We start from the raw sequence: 24,873 nt of genomic DNA on the forward strand, positions 1-24,873 counted from the left end.
CCATCGGCTAATTATTACTTTATTATTAATAATATATTTTTAACAGGCCGGGATTGGAAAAGTCCGTTAAAAATCCATAACTTCTTCATCCGATGCCCGTTTTCGTCTGTCTTTTTACCGTTGTATTACCATTGAAGAGATCTTTGATTCTCTTTAGGTCGTGTTGGCTAAAAGTTGCTCGATCTCTATTTCGAGTTTTTAGCTGTCTACCGCTATGTTCGAAACTTCGGAAAATTATAACTTCCTTATATGAAGTCAGGTTTGGGCGTTATTTTTATTAAGGTTTACGGTTTTGGGATATCTACGACTTTCATTTAGACACCTAAGGTTAAAAAGCATTTTATTGGAATTTCGTGTTTTCTGCTTAACTGTGTTTTACCGGTATTGTTGCGAATCTTCGATTGGTCATAACTTCTTCGTTATAACTCGGATTTTAGTGTTCTTTATATATTTGGAAACCATGTTACGATATCTACCACTTAGTATACTCAATTATGGTTACTAAACAAATTTATTTTTGACCAAATTTTTGTTGGTGTTACATTATCCCCCCGTTAGAGAGAATTTCATCCCGAAATTCGCATTTTGACTGGGACTTCAGTTGTTGAGGATAGATGTGTGTACTTCTATTCCATTTGAATTTTCTTGTTCTCTAGTGAGCCCAGATCCTAGCGTGGGTGTTCCTGCGGACCTTCATTTTCCTGTCTGTCATTTTGATCGGTATAGGCCGTGTGGATTTGGGTTTAATTGTCTATGTTCGTCTAAATATTAGCATTGATCATTCACAATACAGGTCGACCTTGTCTTGAATTTCATGGTTGAATTCATACCTAGTCCGTCTATCATCGCCTTGTGTATACAATTCGCATACACACTTTGTAGTGATAGGTTAACCGTATTCATTCCTAGCCTCTGCGTTTGAACTTGACTCACTGTACACGTGGTTATTCCTAAGTGGTATGTCAGGAATACTTCGGGTAGGTTGTAAAAGTGGTAGTAGTCCTCACATGAGTGCTACGGTATTTTGAAACGAGAGACGATTTGGAAGTTGTGTCGGTTTTGTCGTTATAGGTTAGAAGAGTTTCATTAGTCGGTGGTTAACGCAAAGGATCTTTTCATAGCACATGAAATTGGTATGGTGAAGACCAAGCCAATCCATTTCTAGTAGCTATTTGGGAACTTCTTATCGTAACAATTGTGAAGTCGATCAGGAAAAGTGTTCGTTAGTAGGATAGTGCATTCTACATATGTATTTTCAGTGCTTTTAGTCCATCTTTGTTATTACTACTATGAAGGTTTTTCTTAATGATTAGGGTGTTTGTTTGAGTAGATTTTTAAATTTGTGACTCATGGAACTCCTTTCCGCTCCTATTATCAAATGGAATGCATGCTAATGTGCTATCGAGGAAAAATGTACCCGTAACAACAGTGGGGTCTGCAACGGCTTCCTCCTGGCCCATTGCGAATACTTGGCCACTTCCCCCAGTATTCCTGTTGTTTGCCTTCGGGCAGTCCCTTCGGAAGTGCCCCATTGCTCCGCGCTCATAACAAGTATGGTCTACTACGACATTTGTGGTTGGAACGGTCGGTTGGGTTGGTTCCCTGCAGTAGCGGACAGTGTGTCCCTTACTATTGCACCTAGTGTAATGCATTTCATGGCAGGGTCCGTGATGATGAAAGTTGCATCGGTTTCACTTAGGTTGGTTGTCGTTGTACGACCTTGTGGGTGTAGGGGTGGTAAGAACAGCAACAGCATGAGCTATCACTATCTATTGTCTTTTGGTAGACCCTTGTTTTGAACTGCCCCCTTTTTCATTCCCGAACTTTCGTTTCGTGTTACTAGGTTTGTGGTTTGGAGTATCCTTGTGGGTAGACATTCGTTGATTTCCTTGGTTGTCACAAACATTTGAATTTTTGACATCCTTCCCAATTTTACTAGTGTTTCTTGCATTGAGATGTGTCATGATGACTGTCACGGCGGCTGTGACCGCAACTTGAAAAGTAGCTGAGTCTATATGCAGGAGTGGTGTTTCGTTGGTTGGTCGGTTATTTCCATGTGAATACATGATTTTGTTACATGATGCAAAACAAGTTGGTTAGATAACTATGATCGTTGTTAGTTGGATTCTATAAGTATAATTTCCTCATTTTGTTATTCGGTTTCTAATGCTTTGAGTTACATTCCTTATGATGTATTTGTGATTGAGGGTTGAAATATGTATCTTATTTTAAGTTTAGTTTTAGCAATTTAGGGTAGGGATGTTGAAATCTTAAGTCGATCTAGTTTCATGGGTTTTGGGAGAGGGTATCTTTCTTACTATCTCGAGTTATGAAGAAGGATGTGATGTACCTATCTCATAGCGTGAGTAATATAATTACCAACTCATTAGGTAATAATAATTATTACTTATTAGTCCGACGTATCAGGTTCTCTACCACCTCGCATGCTTCACGAGTGGTTTCCTCTGTTCTCTGTCGTATCCTCGGTGGTACTGATTTGTTATAGCCTGGTATCTATATATACAACGTCCTTGCTTTTCCTCAAGCATGTTTAATCTCCGTCATTGTTTTGATTGCCCTTAGTTGAAGTTGTAAAGGTTTGTTAGTCTATGGTAACTGTCTCTTTCCCTAAAGGGTGTAGGTGATAGAAAAGTTGGATTTATCGAAGGATTGAGTCTGTTTGAATAGCGAGAAGGCATTTCCAGCTATAGGGTTACATATGAAATGGTGGCAAGACTTCGCCAGTAATGTTGAGTTCAATAACATTGAACTACAATAGATTAGATTGACAGGGACAGTGTAGTGAGTCGTTGTAACAGTTTATGACACGAACTGTTTACATAGCCCAAAGCATGGATTGATAATGATGATCTTTAAAAGAAACAAGAAGTCTGTCATAATAGTTGGTATAGAAGTTACATAGAATTCGGAAAACTTGACCTTGGCGTAGGTCTACAACATACCACACAGGGAAAATTTGACAGCAAAGAGGTCTAGTAAAACAGAAATTGCTAGACGGGGAGGTTTAAATGAAAAGAGTACTTCTTGGAGTACGTATAAGGGTTATTCCACAATCCAAAATAAAGTGCGAGTAGAGTGTCCTATACTTGTGAGGGGAATTGTTGTGATTGGTACTTGATTTAGCCCTGGCTTCAGCCAACTGCTGTTCTGCTTCCCATACGCGTCTTTGCAGTGCCACTTGGTTCTGACCAAGATCCTTGGTCTTAGATCGACAGGCATCCAGCTCCACCTGTAAGGCGTCACTACGAGACCTTTCAAAGTCCTGGTCCTCGGTCAGATGACGAAGACGAATTGTGTTAACTCTAGAGTTAGCACGGATCTCCCTGACTTCAGTTTGAGTTGCAGTTAGCTCTCTATGTGAAGCTTCATTTTGATTTATGGCTCTACCATGAGTTAATCCTAACTATCGGATGCGAACTGTATTGAATCCCGTGTTCGCGTCATTCTCCTCGGTTCGTTGGATAGTTGCCCTTCCTTACTCATCATTGCGGGCAATTCGGCGAACCAATATAGGAAGGACTCTGTCTGCTGAGCCTGCCTCGCTCAGATTGTAGAAGCTCCGGTCTCCATGGTACGGTGGGGATTGACCTTGTTCGTTGGTCCACTTATTCGGGTTCACTGCCCACAGAGGTGTTGGGCCTTGAAATCCTGATCGAGGATTAGGATTTTGGATCGGAGTCACTAAGGGTAAGTTATTGGATTTGGGGTCGGTGTTGGAGTCTTCTTGTATTTCTCCCTCGAATCCTTCCATAATTTCCTCGGAATCCTCCTCTGGATCATCTTCTACCTATCCTCCATTGCCTTGGTTCGGGTAGTAGGGGTCCCTGGTAGATGGTATCCGACCATTGCGTTTGTGCGAGAATAGGGATATGAGAATTGTCTAAAAATTAAAACATGTAAATCTAAACATGTAGGTTAAACTATTTTATTTACAAAATACTCCTATAGTATTCTAGACGTTATGTTTGATTCTAAAGACTATAAGTTTGGTAAGTTTAGACTTTTTGTCCACTGTAGCTATCCCGTGGCATATGTTGGTCGACTCTTGGACAAATATAGTTGATCAAGCTATATTCATCCCAGTTCTGATTACATGTTCCAAGGCATACCTGTATTGCACAACTCATCTATAATACTTCTATATTGTTTTCATTATGATATTGACCCTGGTATATAATGTATGCATTTATACTTTATAAAAATTTCATTTTAAAAGTATAACTCTCACTCAGAGTGTTTTTGCCCATTTGTGTTTATAGTTGTATATCAAAAATGGTTTTGATATACTTAGTTCACTATAAACAATGCTCTGATACCAATCTGTCACACCCCCAAACTAGAACGGCATAAACGTTCGGGGAGGAGGATGTCATGTAAAGTATCATAACAAATGAATAGTAAAGAAAGTACACACAACCATCATATACATAATTGAAAAGTTTACATGATTGTAGTATTACATGTTTGCAAAAGTCAATTACAATATGATGTCCAAAAGATTAAGCTAATGCCAACGCGTAAGTCTTCAAAAGTAGTTGCTAACCTGGTTTAGTGATTCCCTGAGAATACAAGTTATTTCAAAGAAAAAGTGTCAACATTTAAGTTGGTGAGTTCATAAGTTGTTATTTGTGTAAATGAAGGTCATTTGAAAAGTCCGCATTTGTTTTCAGAAAATCCGATATTTTCTTAAGAATGATGTTGTAAATCGTTATTGTACAAAATGAATGTATTTGAACCAGGAAAATCCTATATTTTCCTAAAAGTGAGGTGTAGTCTTGTAAGAACCAACACTATGAATGTAAGTAAATTAATATGCCATACTTATAATGAATGTGTATAGTTTTTCATTTAATAAAACTATAAGAAGCTTGAAATGATATGTAAAAGCAACTGTAATATTACTTTTCCCGCAAAGATGAATACCATAATAGTTGTCTATCCTGTGAGTTTTCATAACAATACTGAGATAAATTTTCCTGTAACGACGTTCTTCAGGCGTCAGAATGTTATGATAATTGTCACCTCTTGGATTGTAGCTAACAATCAAGGTGCGGAATCATCAGTCTCGTATAGATCTATACACGCTAATTACGTTCTCCGGGAGGAGATTCTGGTTATAAAACAGGGCTTGCTGTATACCTTGATAGGTACGATGAAGACGAATGACTCACATATTCTCAACCAAGTCATGTATTTTGAAATGAACAATGTTATGATGAAATGGTTACCCGTGTTTATGATATGTTATATGAACATATAAATGAAACATAGTTTATTATATATATATATATATATATATATATATATATATATATATATATATATATAAACATGTTTTATTCTACAAGGACAAAATGGTATCATGAGATGTTTGCATGCTGATGTTTTCGTATGATAGTTATAAATCACATATGGTTGATTATATAATGAAAAGTATAGTAGAAGACTGATGTTTTTCACACGATTATGACCGTGTGTTTACTTGTATTCCCCCCCACCCCTAAAAAAGTATTTAAAAGCAGTTAAAAACGTATTTAAAGTGTGTTTGTAGAGGTATGAACTCACTTGGTAGAAGTGGTAGTGATATGTGCATATTTAGTGTGTATTTAGTATAGTTTTTTATTCATATATTGGCTAAATTATCACATATTATGGACAAAAGGTACTTAAAAGTGTTAAATTATGTTTTTCAGTCCAAAGATGAAGCTCGGAAGTAAAAGGAAGCAAGAGAAGCGGTTAGAAGATTGAGAGTGGAATGAAGAAGGAAAACACTGAAAAAGAAGCTTCTACTCGTCGAGTCATATATCTACTCGACGAGTCCGGTCGAGGAATCAGAAGGATAATGACTCGGAATCCCAGATAGTTATCGCAATACGTAGAATGTGAGAGGGACTCGACGAGTCACCACTTGACTCGACGAGTCGGACCGCTTATTTAAAGATAATTCCACAGATCGAGAGGAAGAAGTTCTGGGACAATTCAGAAGTGCTTAGCTGCGAATAAGAAGCCAGAAGAACCCTAGAAGTCGACCAAGGAAGCTAGAATCCAATTCCGGAAGTAATTAAGGCATAATTCCACCATTCTACTTATTTCTTTTGTTTTGTCAACATGATTAAGCAACTTGAACTTATTTGTTTGCTGTTATTTACCTTAGTTATGAACTAAATTCTTTAAACTTCTATTTGGGGATACGAAATTGGTAATATGGTTTGATTCTTGGTAGGATTAATTCTATGTTGGTTAATTTAGTTATTTTAGCTTGCTAAAGAACCTTGTGTATGAATGATAATTGATTTTCTGTTAATAGGGAGATAATTAATTAGCATGAACATCTATTAGTTATCAATCTCATATGCTTAGTGAACACTTTTTGTCATATGTCTAGTGTAATGAACATGAAACTAGGATTAATAAGAAAATCAAGTAAATTTATGTGCAAGCTTGTGAGATGACCATTAAACAAGAAGTTAATTAAAAGATAAATTAATTAGCTATTGCAAGTCTAACTTAACCCGAATATTATATCTAGTAAATTTAATTGAAATAGACAACTGGCCATTGTTTAAATTGATTTATTTGCTAAGGATTAATGAAGTGAATACGGAACTAATCAATTGAATCGGTAACTAGCAAAAGAATTAATCCATTGCACTTTTACCTTGAAATCAACCATAGGATCAATTAAGTTGAACTAAATAGAAGTACTTTTCCGTTATTGAATCTAGTCAAAGTCTTCGTTTTCTAGTTTAACAAGTAATCATTAGTAAGTTTCTAGTCTTGTAAAACTAGAGAAAACCCCTACTTATTAGTTAAATTAGATAAATTAGTGTTTACTATTTAATTTGCCATTCCCTGTGTTCGATACCCTACTTGCTTGAACTATACCACAATTGATAGGTTCACTGCCTTTTGTGTGTTATTTGATAATTAAAAGTAGGTTTAAAACTAGTGGGTTTTACACACATCAGGTAGCTTGAAGAAGGCGAGACTAAACTTGAGCAGCACTTCGACTGGAGAAAGTCGATTTCTTGGGAATCTCGGGGGCGTCGGGACTTGTGTCGTGAGCTAGTGGTAATACTGGGGCTTTAAGGTGGCTTAGACGGGCTAGAGAGGTGTTTAAGGGTGAAGGAGTTTAGAGAGAAGCAACAAAATCCCAGGCAGCCTCACATGGTATTTATAGAGGTTGGCTGACCCTCGTACGCAAGGCGTACCTACGAGAAACGCGGGACGTTCCGGAGCGTAGGGCGTTCCCTGCTCGTACGCATTGCGTTCAGCAGCTTCAGACATCAGCGCTTACCTCAGCCTCAGACGGTGCATCGGATGTGACTAGTGGGCGACGTGGACAAACCTAGACCTAGCATTTCCGAACGCGGGGTGTTCCCTCAGAACGCATGGTGTTTATTTCGGACTAATCTCGAGATTTGAGCCCAAAACTTGTAAAATTCGTAACTTTCGTGTACGATCTCCATTTTCGACGTTCTTTATATCCACGCGTAGGTGGGAATATACTCTAAAACTTTCGTTTAGACTTCGTTGGTTAATTCAGATTTATTTTTAATAATATATTTTTAACAGGCCGGGATTGGAAAAGTCCGTTAAAAATTCATAACTTCTTCATCTGATGCCCGTTTTCGTCAGTCTTTTTACCGTTGTATTACCATTGATGAGATCTTCGATTCTTGTTTAGGTCGTGTTGGCTAAAAGTCGTTCGATCTCTATTTCGAGTTTTTAGCTGTCTACCGCTATGTCCGAAAGTTCGAAAAATTATAACTTCCTCATATGAAGTCGGATTTGGGCGTTCTTTTTATTAATGTTTACGGTTTTGGGATATCTACGACTTCCATTTAGATACCTAAGGTTAAAAAGCATTTTATTGGGATTTCACGTTTTCTGCTTAACTGTGTTTTACTGGTATTGTCGCGGATCTTCGATTGGTCATAACTTCTTCGTTGTAACTCGGATTTTAGTGTTCTTTGTGTTTGTGGAAACCTTGTTACAATATCTACCATTTAGTATACTCAATTATGGTTACTAAAAAAATTTATTTTTGACCTAATTTTTGCTGGTGTTACAGAGAGGCCACAATGTGGACCGATTCTTTGTTCAGCAGCGAGAGCGAGGCGCTACCCCCAGCAGGGATGTGCGGGGTACATTGGCTATGTTATGGATGCCCGGGAGAAGGGTAAGGCGACAGTTGATGATGTACCAGTGGTGCAAGAGTAAATGGACGTATTCCCAGAGGATTTACCTGGGATACCCCCGGAGAGGCAGGTTGAGTTTAGGATTGACCTGGGACCAGTTGCGGCTTTGATAGCCAAGGCACCATATCGGTTGGCTATTCCAGAGATGCAGGAGTTGTCTACACAGCTGCAAGAACTGCTAGACATGAGTTTTATCAGGCCGAGTAGTTCGCCATGAGAGCCTCGATCCTGTTTGTGAAGAAGAAGGACGGGTCACATCGCATGTGTATAGACTACCGGAAGCTGAACAAGGTATCGGTGAAGAACCGTTACCCACTTTCGAGGATAGATGATCCGTTTGACCAGCTTCAGGGAGCATCTTGGTTTTCCAAGATTGATTTATGGTCGGGATATCACCAAATGCGTGTCAGGGATGAGGATGTACAGAAGACCGCTTTTAGCACCAACTATGGTCATTATGAGTTTGTAGTGATGTCGTTTGGGCTCACCAATGCTCCAGCTGCGTTCATGGATCTCATGAACCGCATATGCAGGCCAATGTTGGATCGGTCTGTGATAATGTTCATTGACGACATCTTGGTTTATTCCAAGACTCAGGAGCAGCATGAGGAGCACCTGAGAGAGGTCCTAGAGACACTGAGGAGGGATAAAATTTTCGCGAAGTTCTCCAAGTGTGAGTTTTGGTTGCGTGAGGTGCAGTTCTTGGGAAACCTCGTCAACCAGAAGGGTATACTAGTAGATCCGGCCAAGATAAAGGTCGTGATGCAGCGGGAGGTCCCGAGGTATCCAACTGAGATTTGGAGCTTCCTAGGTCTGGCAGGGTACTACAAGAGATTCATCCAGTATTTCTCCAAGATAACAGTTCCACTCACCCGACTGACCAAGAAGTCAGTGATGTTTCGCTGCGGGCCTGAGCAGCAAGCAGCATTTGAGACCCTCAATCAGCGATTGTGCGAGGCACCAATTCTTAACCTGCTAGAGGGAGTGGATGACTTTGTAGTCTACTGTGATGCTTCGATAACAGGCATGGGAGAATTATTGATGCAGCGGGGCCATGTGATAGCTTACACCTCTAGACAGTTGAAGCCACACGAGGCTAACTATCCAACACACAATTTAGAGTTGGGGGATGTTGTGTTTTCCCTCAAGATTTGGTGACATTACCTATATGGGGTCCGTTGTACCATATACTCAGATCACAAGAGTCTGAAGTACCTCATGGATCAACCAAATCTGAACATGAGGCAGCGTCGGTGGTTAGACATGGTAAAGGATTACGACTGTGAGATCCTTTACCATCCGGGCAAGGCCAACGTAGTGGCCGACGCTCTGAGCCGCAAGGTGGTAGTGGCCCCGATCAGAGTTATATGTCTGAGGATGACAGTGATTACCCCACTGCTGGAGCAGATTAGGGAGGCGCAGGCTGAGGGCCTGAAGGAGGAGCGTCAGAAGTATGAGAGGATTGTGGGCCGAGTAGCTTCCTTCGATTATGACAGTCGAGGATTGTTGACCCTGCATGGGAGGGTCTGGGTGTCGTACTAGGGCGGAGTACGGAAGGTGTTGATGGACGAGGCTCACAAGTCTCGGTTCTCCATCCACCTAGGGGTGACGAAGATGTACAGAGATCTTCGACCCGATTACTGGTGGCCTTGCATGATGCGAGATGTAGCTTGGTACGTGGAGAGAGGCCTGACCTGCAGGAAGGTGAAGGTAGAGCACCAGAGACCCCACGGTAAGATGCAACCGTTAGATATTGCCGTGTGGAAATGGGACGATATCACCATGGATTTCATTACTAAGCTTCCCAGGACCGTACGTGGAGTGGATTCGATTTGGGTCATCGTGGATCGGTGGACCAAGAGTGCACATTTTATACTGATTCAGAAGAGCATATCAGCCGAGAAGCTAGCCGATATTTACGTGCGAGAGATAGTGGCACGGCATGGAGTGCCTGTTTCGATAGTGTCAGATCGAGACGTCCGGTTTACTTCCAGGTTTTGGAAGCAATTTCACGACGAGATGGGTACTTTTCTTCATTTCAACACCACTTTCCACCCTCAGACGGACGGGTAGAGCAAAAGGACGATTCTGACTCTCGAGGACATGCTTCAGGCATGTGTCCTAGATTTCGGTGGCAGTTGGGATACATATCTTCCATTAGCGGGATTTTTGTATAACAACAGCTACCATGCTAGTATTAACTGACCTCCCTTCGAGATGCTTTATGGGAGGAAGTTTAGGACCCCAATCTGTTGGGGTGAGGTCGGTCAGAGAGTCATGGGAAGTACGGAGGTAGTACTCAAGACCACGGAGTTGATACAGCAGGTCTGTAGCAGATCCAGACTGCTCAGAGTCGGCAGAAGAGTTACGCCGATAGGAGGCATTCGGACTTGGAGTTCCAGGTGGGTGATATGGTCCTCCTGAAGGTGTCACCCTGGAAGGGTGTCATCAGATTCCGGAAGCGGGGCAAGCTGGGCCCCAGATTCATAGGTCCGCTCAGGGTTTTGGCCCGGGTGGGTCGGGTTGCTTACCGTTTGGACCTTCCAGCAGAGCTCAACCACATCCACAACACGTTCCATGTATCTTAGTTGCGGAAGTGTTTGGTGGAAGAGTCAACAGTTGTACCATTGGAGGATATTCAGGTTGATAGCAGCCTTAATTACATCGAGAGACCCATTGTGATCTTGGATCAGAAGACGAAGACCTTGAGGAACAAGGTAGTTCAACTAGTAAAGGTGCAGTGGCAGCACCATAAGGGTTCAGAGTGGATGTGGGAGTCTGAGGAGGAGATGAGGGAGCATTATCCGAAGTTGTTTTCAGATTCAGTAGCAACAGACTTCGAGGATGAAGTTTGATTCAAGTGGGGGTGAATTGTAACATCCATCTCTCGATGTATTAATTAATCGATTATGCAACTTAAAAAGATATTGGACTATGGTTGGACTTGGCATTTTGGATTGGACTTTAGGAATCTTGGGTCGAGATGTAGGCTGCCCATAATCCGTACGCAGGGCGTAACCCGGAGTAAGCAGGGCGTAGTGTCATTAGATGCGCGGGACATGAGAAACGTACGCACATCGTACCATAAGGTACGCCCAGCGTACGCGAACAGCCACTAAACCCTAATTTCAAGGTTTAAGAGGTATATAAACCCCATTATAGCCTTTGGTTTCTTATCAGCCTCCTCACCCACAAGAAAACCCTAATACTATTGGATAAGGTGTCTAAGTCCATAACTATATTTGGTATGTACTTGACCTGACCCGGCATGGTCCATTTGGGTTGCATGGCATCATGCATTTGGATAGACTAAATGAGAGAAATAACATTTGTGGTTTATTAATATATTATAAGTTCTAATATATTAATAGTATTATTTAATTAGTATTGATCAAGAATTAATTAAGTGATCAAAAGATGACTAATTAAATATATGGGTTGATTATGTAAATCATGCATAACTTGTATAATGGGCTAAAAGGCTCCATGGATTATCAAGTTGGGTTAAACCCATAGGATGCTCCATGGGAGTTACAAACCCATGGGTCATGGAAATGAAGAGTCATGTCACATTAGGGTTTACATGGTGTAACCCTAGATGTGACACACTATATAAGGAACATGATACTCACCAAAATCGGCTACACTAAGAACAAGAGAGGGAAAGCTAATTTTTACAAGTGTTATACACACTCTAAAGTTATTCCAAAGAATTTGGTGTTGTGTGAAGCATTTGAGGCATCACACTTGGGGTGCTAGGCTCTCAATGTTTTCAAGAAATCAAATCAACTACAAGGTATGTAATTCTAGCCATCTTTTAGATTAAAAGTTCCCCATTATGCCAGATAGGATTATGAACCTTGGAAATCATATTTTACATGTATTTTAGACAAACATAGATCCAGGGTTTTCTAGGGTTGCATGTACACTTAGGGGTGTTAGAATGCTCAAAACCCATCACTTCTTACCCTCTTTATTGTGTGAAATTACTTTTGTGAGTGCATTTAGTGAAAGAAAGTTGTGAAGAAGGAAATGAAAGGTTGGAGAAGAAGCTTGAGCTCAAGGATCTGGACTAAACTCACCCTTGGTCATAAAAAGAAGGTATAAAGCACTTAACTTTCTTCCTCACATCCTAGATCTAGGGTTATGGGAGTTTTGGACCTCTTTATGTCCAAAGGTTGGACCTTGATCATGTGAATCCGTTTTTGAGCTTGGGATTGCCATCCTTGAGGCTCAAAACACTTTCTTAGAAATACAGTTTCAATCTTTGAGGCTTTCATGAAGCCATGCATGAGACCTAGCCATTTCCATGGAAATAGATTATTGTTTTTAGAGTTTGAGCATATGTGAGTCATGCAAGCCATCAAGTAAGCAACTTTATGGTTTAAGGCATGGAATAAGACTTGGATATGAGTTTATAGCTTCTGAATCGGAATATTAAGCACTTAATATAGAAAGGACTTAACAGGGTATTACGTTGAGCGTACGTGTAGGTATGCTCAGCGTACTCGTCATCAAGCCCTTACGCTAAGCGTACTTTGGAGTACACCTCACGTAACGCAGTCAGTTTGGACCTTGAGTATTTGGGCCTTGGTGTGGGCTGTATTTTGGACGTTGGGCCTTAGTTGGCCAGTAGGAGTCAGTGAATATGAGCCAAGTATAGGTTTTGGGCTTAGGGTAAGGCCCAATAAAGGAATTTGGGCCCAATGTATCAAATTGGGCCAATAGTGGGCTTGGAAAGCCTATCTAGTGATTGGACCTTTAGAAGTCGGATTATGGGCCAAGGGCATTTTTGGGCTTAAGTAGGGCCCATATGAAGAGTTAGGCCCAATTTAGAAAATTGGGCCTTTAGTGGGCCATTGGTGGACTTAGAAAGAATTAAGGGGTTTGGGCCTTGGTAATGACCCACACCAGAGCAGGGGTAAAATAGTCATTTTACCCATAGAAAGATCATTATTCTGATTAAGTGTTTTAATTGGTCATGATAGTCGGGGAGCAGCCGGAACAGCAGTCAGGGATTCTTTACTCAGGCTTTCAGCAGTCAGTTCTTTGAGGTGAGTTTCCTTCCTGTAGGAACGGGTCTACGACCATAATGCCGACCCGTTTAGATAACAGTAGTTCCGTACTGCGGTCCGATGCCGGGGTGGTCCCGAGAAGTAGTTCAGTATGCTTGATGTCTTTGTGATTCAGGCGTGTTTATGTGTTATGTGTTCCGGACTGCGGTCCGATGCAGTATGCAGAAAATGTGTATTTGTTATATGTTATGGTTATATTATGCTATGTTCAGTCAGTTCCGGACTTCGGTCCGATGCAGTGGGCAAGGCCCTAGTCAGTTCCGCACTTCGGTCCGACGCAGAGGGCAAGGCCCTAGTCAGTTCCGTACTTCGGTCCGATGCAGGGGGCAAGGCCCTAGTTAGTTTCTGACTTTGGTCCGATGCAGAGGGCAAGGCCCTAGTTAGTTCCGGATTTCGATCTAATGCAGTGGGCAAGTCCCTATTTAGTTCCGGACTTCGGTCCGATGCAATGGGCGAGGCCCAATATGTGCTTTATATGTTATTGTATGGTATGTGGTAGTTTGGGGGAGCTCACTAAGCTTCAAGCTTACAGTTTCAATTTTGGTTTCAGGTACTTCAGCTAGCAAGGGGAAGGGCTCGGGATTATGGCATAGCACACACACCACAGTTTTAGCCAGGGAGTTAGACTCTGATATTTTTGACATGATCTTGACATTAGTTTCGATATGAGACATATTTTATGAAATTTTGAGACACACGAATTATGATTTTCTTATATGATATTTGGATATTATGGTTTTAGTAATGTTTTCAAACGAAAATTTTGGCTTGTATTTTTGGGATGTTTCACACCCATATACTACGCCGCAGGGAAAAGTACATTGCCTTCTGCTTGTGGACAATTAAGGGGATATACGCACCATTCCACCCATTTATACGTACATTTGATTCTCCTATATTTAACCCAAGTGTATACTAGAAATTTAACATTGTTAACCCTTTTTGTCGAGGAGTTGCGGGTCTTCTGGAAGAGTTAGTCGCATCTAACTTTCCAAATTAGGCATATAGTGCCATAACAAATGCTAATGAGGATGTTTCGTCTTTATACACATTTAGCCAACCCACCAACATACGATATCAAGTCTCCAATGTTTCAAAATTGTGGGGTCAGGATGTCACACCACTTACAAAAATCATTCCCAAATTGTTTTCGCAAACGAGCATCATGTGAAAATGTGATCATTTTCTTCTTCCTCCACTGAAAAGTAGCCATAGCTCACAAAATCGATATGTACGCCTCGTCTCCTAAGTACACATGTAATGGAAACTCTATCTAGCTTCATTCTGCATATGAAACGTAGGATCTTAATCGGTACGCCGTGCAACTGTGACATCCCCAATTTCATGGCCAGAAAAGACCGATTTGTTTATGCTTTGTTTTTAAAATCAGAGTAATCTTTTAAAGAAAATGGTTGCGGAATTTGTTCCCAAAACAAGATATGATAATAACTTATTAAAACATTTCTCAAAGAGCATGTATTTTCATTTAATAATAAAACCTCGGGATGTCATGTTCCGATACAGACATATAAGCATAAATAGAACTTACATTTAATTACACTAATGATTTATATCTCCTTTAAATCTCTCTGTGAAATATGTCTTCGTATCTATACCTGTGATACAAAGAAAACTGAGGGGTCAGGCTTGGGAGCCTGGTGAGCATATAGGGTTTTCATCCCACAATGTTATATCATATATTTATAAATATAGAACATTCAAACTTGTACAATTTCACCACATAAAGGCAACTCTTATCCCACCCCATCGATCCTCACAGCGACACGATCTAAACTCTCGTATCTAAAATTTTCCTCTTTACCTGATCCCTACTCACGGATCTAAAACTATCCTCTTCACCCGATCCATACTCACGGATCTAAAACTAACCTTTTCACCTGACCCATACTCACGGATCTAAAACTAACATTTTCCCCTGATCCATACTCACGGATCTAAAACTAACCTCATGATCTGATCCATACTCCCGGATCAATAATTGTACCCATTCCATACTCCCGGAATAGGGACAATTAACTATACCCTAATCCTGATCTGATCCATACTCCCAGATCTATAACTGTGCCCAATCCATACTCCCGGACTAGGGACAATTAACTTAGTCTTAATCCATACTCCCGGACTAATAACAAGTTTTATCTCTTTACCTGACCCATACTCCCGGATCTAAAACTAACCTCTTGGTCTAATCCATACTCACGGATCTAAAACTAATATCTTGATCTGATCCATACTCACAGATCTCATCTACCCATGTCCTACCCAACATATTTGTAGATATAAAATACATATACAGTTTAACTCATTAAAACCTATATAGTCCATCCATTCCACCAATATCTCAAATAAACAACAATATATAAACACATAGCACGTATTTCGTCGTAGCAAATACTTCATACTTATGTGTTAGAAGAAAGTAACCACACACTCACTTGATCAGAAGATGATCGGACAGCACTATGGATTGCAATGGTAGTATTCTTCGGTGAAACCGGGATCACTTCACACACCGGGTTTCTCGCGGGCAGAGCTTTGGCTCGGAAACTCTTTTCTTCTCAGGATCTTCGGGCTTCGGGACTTGCTTCGGGTCTCGGGGTGATACCGGGGATTCGGGGGGTTAAAATTGCACATAAAACGATGTAATATGGGAGAGAGATGAGAGAATGAGCAACCAAACTCGGCTGGCCCTTCAAATCTATTTATAGGGCAAAATCTGCCCTTGCCACGTTGTGACACCTTTTTCCACATCGTGGGCTTGGTCGTCACTGCATGCGTCATCTCAAGTTGCATCTGGGGGACTCCAGAGGTGTCAGAAGACTTGCCACATTGTGGTATCTGACAGTTTTGGGGTTTCGTGCCCCGAACTTCAGAAATTCATAACTTTCGCATATGAACTCCATTTTCGATGTTCTTTATATCGACGCGTAGGTGAGATTATGCTCTACAACTCTCGTTTATACTCCATTGGCAAATTTTGACTTTATTTTTAATATATTATAAATATATTACTTATATATTATCTTTAGTAGGTCGGGACAGGAAAACTCCGTTCGAAATTCATAACTCCTTCATCTGAACTCCTTTTTCGTCTATCTTTTTATCGTTGGACTACTATCGAATACATCTTCGACTCTCATTTAGATCACTAAGGATAGATATATATCTACCTTAAATTCACTATTTACGTCGCGTTGGGTCGTGCCGGTTCTGTCGCGAAACTTTGACAGGTCATAACTTCTTCGTTATAACTCGGATTTTGGCGTTCTTTATATGCACGGAAACCTTGTGACATATACTAAAACTTGGTTAAGATTAATACTTATAAATAATCTTCCATAAAAAAGTCATTTTTGATGCTTATCGTCTCTAAATTGACTAGCCCGGATCTACGGGCGTTACAGCAACCAATGTATACGTACTCCATTTGCAACTTTCTTACTCGCATCTATTTTTTATCTTAGGAAATCTACATGGTACATTCCATCTCTATAGATGTCGCATTTCCACAGATCTCCACCTACCAGATAGTTGAAACACCCTAACTCTTGAAGAAAGTGTGTTAATTTCTCTCACCTAATCACTGGAGGATGGAATCGAAACCCAATCCCATGTTGCCCCACCAATTTGTATCACGTCATTTACTTTGCAATGTTTTTTATTCTCCAGTTTGTACAAATTAGGGAACATATATTTGAATGTCCCATTTCCACACCATTGGTCAAACCAAAATAGGGTGTCGTGCATGATCTAACTTGTTTTTACATAACTTCTTCTATGTTGACTACACATTTTATTAGATCATCTTTTGCTCCTGCTATAGTCTTCTAGACAACCTTTAATTAATGCTTTGTGTATGTTATGGGATGGTTTCGTGTGTAAATTATGAATGTCCTTGATCACTCTAGCCTACAATGTAATTTTTTCTATGTGTAGGCGCCACCACCACTTGATAATTAGGGATAAGTTAAATGTTCGGAGTGATCCTAAGCCCAATCCTCCAGACTCCTTTGGCGAGATAATTTTTTCCCATGAAACCTAATAGATCTTCTTCTTGTTTTCATAACTGCCCCAAAGAAATTATTGTCCTATTTTTTCTAGTATCTCAATAACCCCTATTGGTGCTAGAAATATGGAGAAAAAAATAGGAAGGGAGACTGCTAAGTGTAACATCTGGAATCTAGAAGGGCAGTTATGGAAATAAATTCCCTTTTTAGGGGCCAACTCATTGAGTTTATGTCATAAACTCGACATGTTGGAAGCTTTTGGGGCGCATTTTTTTAAGGACCAACTTGTCGAGTTGGTGAAGGGAACTCGATGAGTTGAACGCTGTTTGAGAAACCCAAATTTTTGTGTTTTGCACCCTATTTAAACACCTTAAGTTCCAGGTGGTGGCCTCATTCCCAGCCTCTATAGCCCCTAACCCTAATCTCGAAACCCTTGAGCCTCCTTGAGTGTTGTGAGCTCATTGTAGGTGTGTTGGAAGCTCATTAAAAGGAATAAAAGCTTGGTGCAAGGTGGTGGTTCAAGTAGGAGCTTTTAGATCTTGATTCTCTATTTCATTTCCAACAAATCTTGGGTAGAAAGTTCTAACCTTGCTTAATATTTGCTTAGATCTCTTATTTGGTTAAATTGCATGCTTTTAGCCATGGATGGGTGATTGTTGGGGAAGTAGAAGTCCTAAGTGCTTATTCTTTCAGATCTATGATCTTCTTGAGTTCTTTTAGCATAAAGGTGCCAACTTTATGGTCTTAAGGGCTTCATGCATCTATTAAGCTCTTCTTTTAGTCTCTTATGAGCTTTTGAGCATCTCCTATCCATGCGTGAGTGTAAAGTTGGAAGCTTTATGTGACCATGCAACCTTAAAGGACCATATATATATATATATATATATATATATATATATATATATATATATATATATATATATATATATTGGGGCTTTGTCTTGGTGGTTAAGTGATTATTGATTAACCCCTTAACCTTTTAAGCCTAGGATTTGGGTTTTGAGCCCACTTGGTTGGTCCCTAGGGGTAAAGTTGGAAACTTTACCCTTCTAGACGCTATTTTAGTTGAGACATGAGTGGGGAAGCTGTTAGTTTCGATTATGTCGGCTTAATGGATTAAGATGTTTGGTTCTTGATGAACTCAATGAGTTTTTGGGTTAACTTAGCGAGTTGGATCGATTCTTCTCAATTTTTACAGTCTGATGAAGGAAACTCGACGAGTTGAAGGGAAACTCGACGAGTTGGGCCAACCTGGGTCGTTGACTTTGACTTTTGACTTATGTCTTTGACCTAGTTTGTCCCAAGGGGTGTTTGTGGTAATCTGAATTGTATTTAAGAAAATTATGGGCTTAGGATAAGGCCTATATGATATTAGGCCCAATTTAGAAAATTGGGCCATTAGTGGGCCTTTGAAGATCTTTTGGTGTTGGGCCTTTTGGTTATTGGAATTGGGCCTCATGTTTGGTTAATTTTAGGGTCAGGTGTAAAATGGTCAATTTTACCCCAAGTATGAATGGTGGGCCATAGAATGGAACCCACTTGCTAATTGGGTGTTATTTTGATGTGTTAGATCGGAGGTGTCGTCGGGGCGGCAGCTGGTGATTTCTTTCAGTAAGCTTCAGCATTCAAGGTGAGTCTCCTCACTGTTGTATGGGTCAAAGGCACCAATGTCGGCCCGTTTGGTTTATGTATTGTAGGAAGACCCAGAGGTTATCCCTTGGCATTATGTATGAAAGACCAGGAGGCGGCTCCTGGCACACTGTATGCAAGACCGGGGTCTGAGCTTGGCAGTTACTTAGTTTAGTAGTGTAGATTGAATGTTAGTTGTCTTTGTGATGCTTTATGGAAGACCCGGAGGTGGCTCCTGGCACTTGTCTGTAAGACCCAGGGTTGTGTCCCCCAATCTGGCAAGGAAGGCCACGAGGCAGCTCGTGGCATAATGGCAAGACTATGTACGACATATAACATCTTTATTGATTATGATATATGAATGATATGTATGGCTTGCGATTTTGTACGCCATGTGTGGATCATTTGTTATGTATGGTATATGGTATTTGGGGAACTCACTAAGCTTTGTGCTTAGGGTTTTCAGTTTTTGTTTCAGGTACTCCAATTTTTAAATGAAAGAGCTCGGGACGATCGCAACGCATATACCCGTGTTTTCTGCAATATGTGATCTTTGGGATTGGACTATGATAATTGTATTATTTGAAATGTTTTCAATGTTTTGAATAAAGTTACAATAGTGTTTTGATTATAATAAAAATGAAATTTTTACCTTGGATTTTTAGGCTGTTTCACTAAGTAGCGCTTGAACCAACGTAAATCGACCTCCAAAGGATAGTGTTTTCGACTTCCAGGTCAATAGTTTTGAGTGAAATTGATCTATTATAGGCTTCCAGTGCTTTTTTTAAGTTCATGTTTGCACCTACTAGGACTCCAAGGTAGGTGAAGGGCAGTGTAGTGGGTTCACAACCAAGTGGGGCTGCCTATCTAGTGACCTCTTGTATGTCTGCTCTGATTCGAAATACCTTCGATTTGGTGAAATTTACTTTGAGTCCTAAAGTAATATGGAAGCATCTAAGCATGCACGCAAGGTTTTTTTTTATGTTCTCTTAGCTCCATTTACCTAAGAATAATGCATTGTCTCCATAAAATAAGTGAGAGATGGTCGTCTTCTCGTGTGGTAGCGTCATTCCTTGGAATATCCCTTTCTTGCATATCGTTTTCATAGCGATATTCAATCCCTCCATCGCCATTATAAAGATAAACGGGGATAGGGGGTCGCATTGTCTCACCCCTTTATCAATCTTGAACTCGTCTGTCGGTGCGCTGTTAATGAGGATAGATAGTTTGGTTGACTTGAGACAACCCTTTATCCACATTCGCCATCTATCCTGTAACCCATCTATAGTAATAAGGAGTCTAAGTAGTTCCAATTCACCGAGTTGAATGCTTTCTCAAAATCTGCTTTGAAAAGCAAGACTTTCTTTTTCACCTTTTTAGCCTAGGAACATAATTCATTGATAATCAAGGGTCCATCAAGAATGTTTCTACCTTCTACATATGTCGTTTGGACCTCATCGATGTTCATACCAATGCTACTTTTAATTCTATGGGCTAATGTTTTGGAGATGCTTTTGTACAAGCATCCAATCAGACATATTGGTCGATAGTCTAAAAGTTTGAGAGAGTCTTTTATCTTAGGTACCAATGTTATAAAGGAGGAGTTGCATCCTTCATCTACTTTCCCATGCTTTTCAAAATGTTGAACAAAACGTAGGATGTCACCATGTAGCTGATCCCAATAGCTTTTGATGAATTTAAATATGAATCCATCCAACCCCGATTGCATAGTATTTTGACCACGAATGACTGAAAAACTAAAAGTACGTTATTATAAAATTTAAGAAAAACTGAAAGTTCATTATTATAACTTCAAAAAAGTTAAAAAGAAAATAAACATAATATTTTGATACCACCACTAACGAAAATTTATAGTTTTGACATTGCTGTCCTCGAAGAGTGGGAGCTATGAACTTATTTTTCCTTTTTCATGACATAAAGAAATAATTGTAGATAAATTTTAATTATAATTAATGGCCGAGATTATAATTTTTTGGATTTTAATGCATTAGTTATAAATGCTCCCATAGCCATAGCAATAAAATATTTTGCTTTATGCATTTGTTCGTATTTATTCAATGTTACAAATATTTAATCTTACGGTAATTTCACGAAAAATACGCAATAATTGCTTTTATAAATAAATATGATTGATATTTTGCATGGATACTAATTTCGATCTTATTATTTAAAATGATATATTTTGAAAAGTTATAACATATTGTTAATAATTTAATTTTAATATCAATATTAAATGTATAATTAAAACAAATTTAATTGCTATTTTTTTACGATTAACGGTGGAGCTCATTGAGTTTATTATTCTTCAAAGATTAAAAAAGAAGAAGCAATCAGTGCCAGGTCATGGGTTGTTGAAAAAAGGGTCCACGTGTCAGCACCCTAAATAAAAAAAGACAAAAAGTGTCCGTCTGATTGGTTGCTTTTCACCCTATTAAATTGTCATATCTACCAATTAACCCCTTACCTTTCTTTTATTGTCATTTTGTTATTACTCAATTACTTTCCTTCATTCTATCCACAAACTTCCCACCCCATATAACACTATAGCACCTATGGTATCATCGATGTATTTTACAAAGGAAATACATTTCATGAGTGAAATATTAATGTATAAAATACAAATTACTATAGTTGTGGTAGTTGGTTCAAACTTGGATATCAAGCTCCTTGTTCATTACCATTTAACCATCTCATGCTCTAATCTTGACAATAAAACTAGTTAGTCGGACCATTTAAAGGTGGTATTACATGGTTTCACTATTAAAAAAAAATTGTGTATATCATTTTATATAAAAAAATGATAATACTATAAACTAATGTCATAGAAGATTATTCAATGAATATAAGTGTTTATGTATCTTGGAAACCGACAACACAAATACTTTTAATGATTTTTTTTAATAGAAAGAGAGTTCTGTTATGAATTCAACATTCCTTATCTTATCTGGTTACTTATTTTGCAATAATGGTAACATTCCAGAATTAAATAGAAAGCATTTACAAATCCAAGGAATATGGAAACAATTTGAAATTTGAAAAAGATGTAGGAACAAAGTTGTATGATTCAATGTACTGTTTGTTTAATAGATCGTTATAATTTTGAAATGACATACACATATCGACCATTGTATACTGTATCCTTCACGATTTCATCAAACACCCTTAAAACAGTTTCCTATATGATGTATATATATAATTCAAGACTGTTATATAGCATCATATGATTCTCAATGTAAATTTTGAGAAACGAGTTTTGCACTTTAGTTTTAATAGAAATTTGAATTGAATTTCAAATATATTACCTTAAAATAATTCAATACTTTTCTACATTATTTCAGTTTCACGGTCGGTAATATATTTACTCAATTATATATATATATATATATATATATATATATATATATATATATATATATATATATATATATATATATATATATATATATATATAACCAAAAAGTCCTCAAAATAACTAATTAACTAATAATAATAATGAAGTAAAGATATTTAGTAAATATGGATCCTCCATCTCTCTATGCCCTAAAACCAAATCTCCTCTCCCCTCTACATAAGCCGCACTCTTTGCTATTCATTTCTTTCATACTCTCTGGTAAGAGAGAGAAACACAAAGCAAAGAGTGTGTGTATTATCTATCTATTTCTTCCGTCTGAATCTTCAACCAAGATGAACCTTTTTAACAAAATCAAGAAATTCCAGCTTTGATTTGCATACATTCTTTGAGTTTTTCTCAAAATCTCAGTTAATTTTTTTTGGTTTTAGAGTTTGTTTTCCTAGGGTTTGTGGAAATGACACCCAGTCTTGATTTTGCTGTATCAAGTTTACTGTGTGCAGAAGACAATGATAGCATTTGTTATGACGATGATAATGGTGATGTGGATGATTTGATGGGTTTTGGTCGGAACATTTATCCAAATGAAGAACAGTATCAAAGTTTGATTAGGAATCATGAAATAGACTACTCTGTTCTCGATTTGCCTTTGCAAAATGATGGGTGTTTGGCTTCGTTGATTGTGAAAGAATCTGAACAATGTGTGGGTGTTATGGATTATCTGAATAAATTGAAGAATCAAAACCTGTATTTGGTTGCAAGACAAGAGGCTGTTGATTGGATTTCAAAGGTTTGTTTGGCCTTTTTTCAAGATTTTTTTGGTTAGTTTCGGTTTGATTTGTTCTTGCTCAGATTTATATTTTCCGGAAAAGAAATACCATTTTTTTCTGACTTAAACTTTTTGGAATCCTTGAATCCTGATTTATTTCGACTCTTCTTGACTAAGGTTCATGCCCAATTCAACTTCGGACCATTATGTGCATATCTTTCTGTAAACTACTTGGACAGATTTCTTGCTGTCTATGAATTACCTGTAAGTTGTTGTTATTAATCATATGCTTACACTTACCTAGTTACGCTTATTATAAACATAAATGTTTAATATCCCCGTTTAATTTTTATCTAAAACAGAAGCACAATCCTTGGATGATGCAATTGCTAGCTGTTACCTGTTTATCACTTGCAGCAAAAATGGAGGAGACTGAAACACCCCCGATTGTGGATTTTCAGGTCCGTTTTCCTGTTCTCGATGAATTAATTGAGTTTTGTTTTCCTCTCACTAAATGTGGCATTGAATTTACAGTATGATGAGAAATCAAGATCTATAATTCATTAATATTTTGACTTTTTTTGAACATAAGTCAAACCAAAACTAAAACAATTTACTGAAACTCTGCAGGCTGGTGAATCAAGATTTGTTTTTGAACCAAAGACAATTCAAAGAATGGAATTGGTTGTGTTGAGCACATTGAAATGGAGGATGCAATCAGTAACACCATTTTCTTTCATTGATTCATTCATTGGGAAGCTTGATGGTGTTCAAAGTCAGATCGATCCAAGATTTCTGATCTTGAAGTCCACCCAACTGATATTAAGTTTGATCAAAGGTAAAACATCATATTTTTATTGCGTAAAGCAATTTTATTGGGCTCCAAGATTGAGTTTCCAAAGGTTAAATCGGTAATTTCACAATGTAGGGATTGATTTCTTGGAATTTCAACCATCTGAGATAGCAGCAGCAGTGGCGATTTCTGTAGTTGGAATTGGATTTGAAAAGACAAACGTTTCTGCAATCTTTGAGCATGCAAAGAAGGTATAGTAAGCACATTGTTCATATTTAGTTGTTACATTGAGTTTGAGCAAAAAAAAGATAATGAAATTTAATAATGATTTATGATCATGGGTTTTTTCAGGAAAGGGTTCTTAAATGTATGGAGGTTGTGAGCAGGGGTTGTACCATGAGCTTTGGGAGTGGTACAATGACATCATTGCCTGAAAGCCCAATAGGTGTGCTTGAGGCTGCAATTTTGAGTTATAAGAATGATGATTCACCTACTTGTTCTAAAAGGAGGAGGCTCAGCAACATTAGCCCTTGAAAAAAAAATCTTGGAATTATTTTTTAATTGTTGGTAGTATGATTGTGAAATGTCAAAACTACCCGTCAAAAACTACAAAAAAAAATATATACAAGAATAAATTATGAGGGGTAGTAGGATGGTAGAAAAAGAGTTATGAGCTCTTTATTTATGAGAACTCTTTTAAGGCAAGGAGAACAGATGAGGAAAAATATAAAAATGGAAATATATACATTAAATTTTGTTTTTTTTAACATATTATGTTAGTATTTCTTTTTCCTTATTTTGGCATGTGGGTTGGAGTTCAAAGAAATATTCAATCTTCTTAACAAAATAAATAATTAAATCAGATACTCATTATATAATATTAAGAAACTGCAAAATGGCCCATTGTTTTGTAGGTTTTTTTTTTTTTTTTGACAAAGGTATAAATTTTTTAATAACTTGTAAAAATGCTCCTTATTTGAGCCTTTG

At 38.5% G+C, this 24,873-nt stretch overlaps 1 protein-coding gene across 1 annotated transcript; it reads left to right on the forward strand.

The window, feature by feature from the left end:
- The first annotated feature begins 22,524 nt into the window (after positions 1–22,524).
- LOC145071469 (cyclin-D4-2-like) lies at positions 22,525–24,653 on the forward strand. Its single transcript, XM_079018392.1, has 6 exons — positions 22,525–23,114; positions 23,271–23,357; positions 23,456–23,554; positions 23,724–23,931; positions 24,022–24,137; positions 24,238–24,653. Exons 1-6 carry the CDS (start codon positions 22,782–22,784, stop codon positions 24,418–24,420), a joined length of 1,026 nt encoding a protein of 341 aa, XP_078874518.1. The 5' UTR covers positions 22,525–22,781; the 3' UTR covers positions 24,421–24,653.
- Positions 24,654–24,873: the final 220 nt, after the last annotated feature.

Source organism: Lactuca serriola, chromosome 1 (assembly GCF_051521515.1).
Source record: "Lactuca serriola cultivar US96UC23 chromosome 1, Lser_US96UC23_V15, whole genome shotgun sequence".
In the NCBI taxonomy this organism is placed as follows: domain Eukaryota; kingdom Viridiplantae; phylum Streptophyta; class Magnoliopsida; order Asterales; family Asteraceae; genus Lactuca; species Lactuca serriola.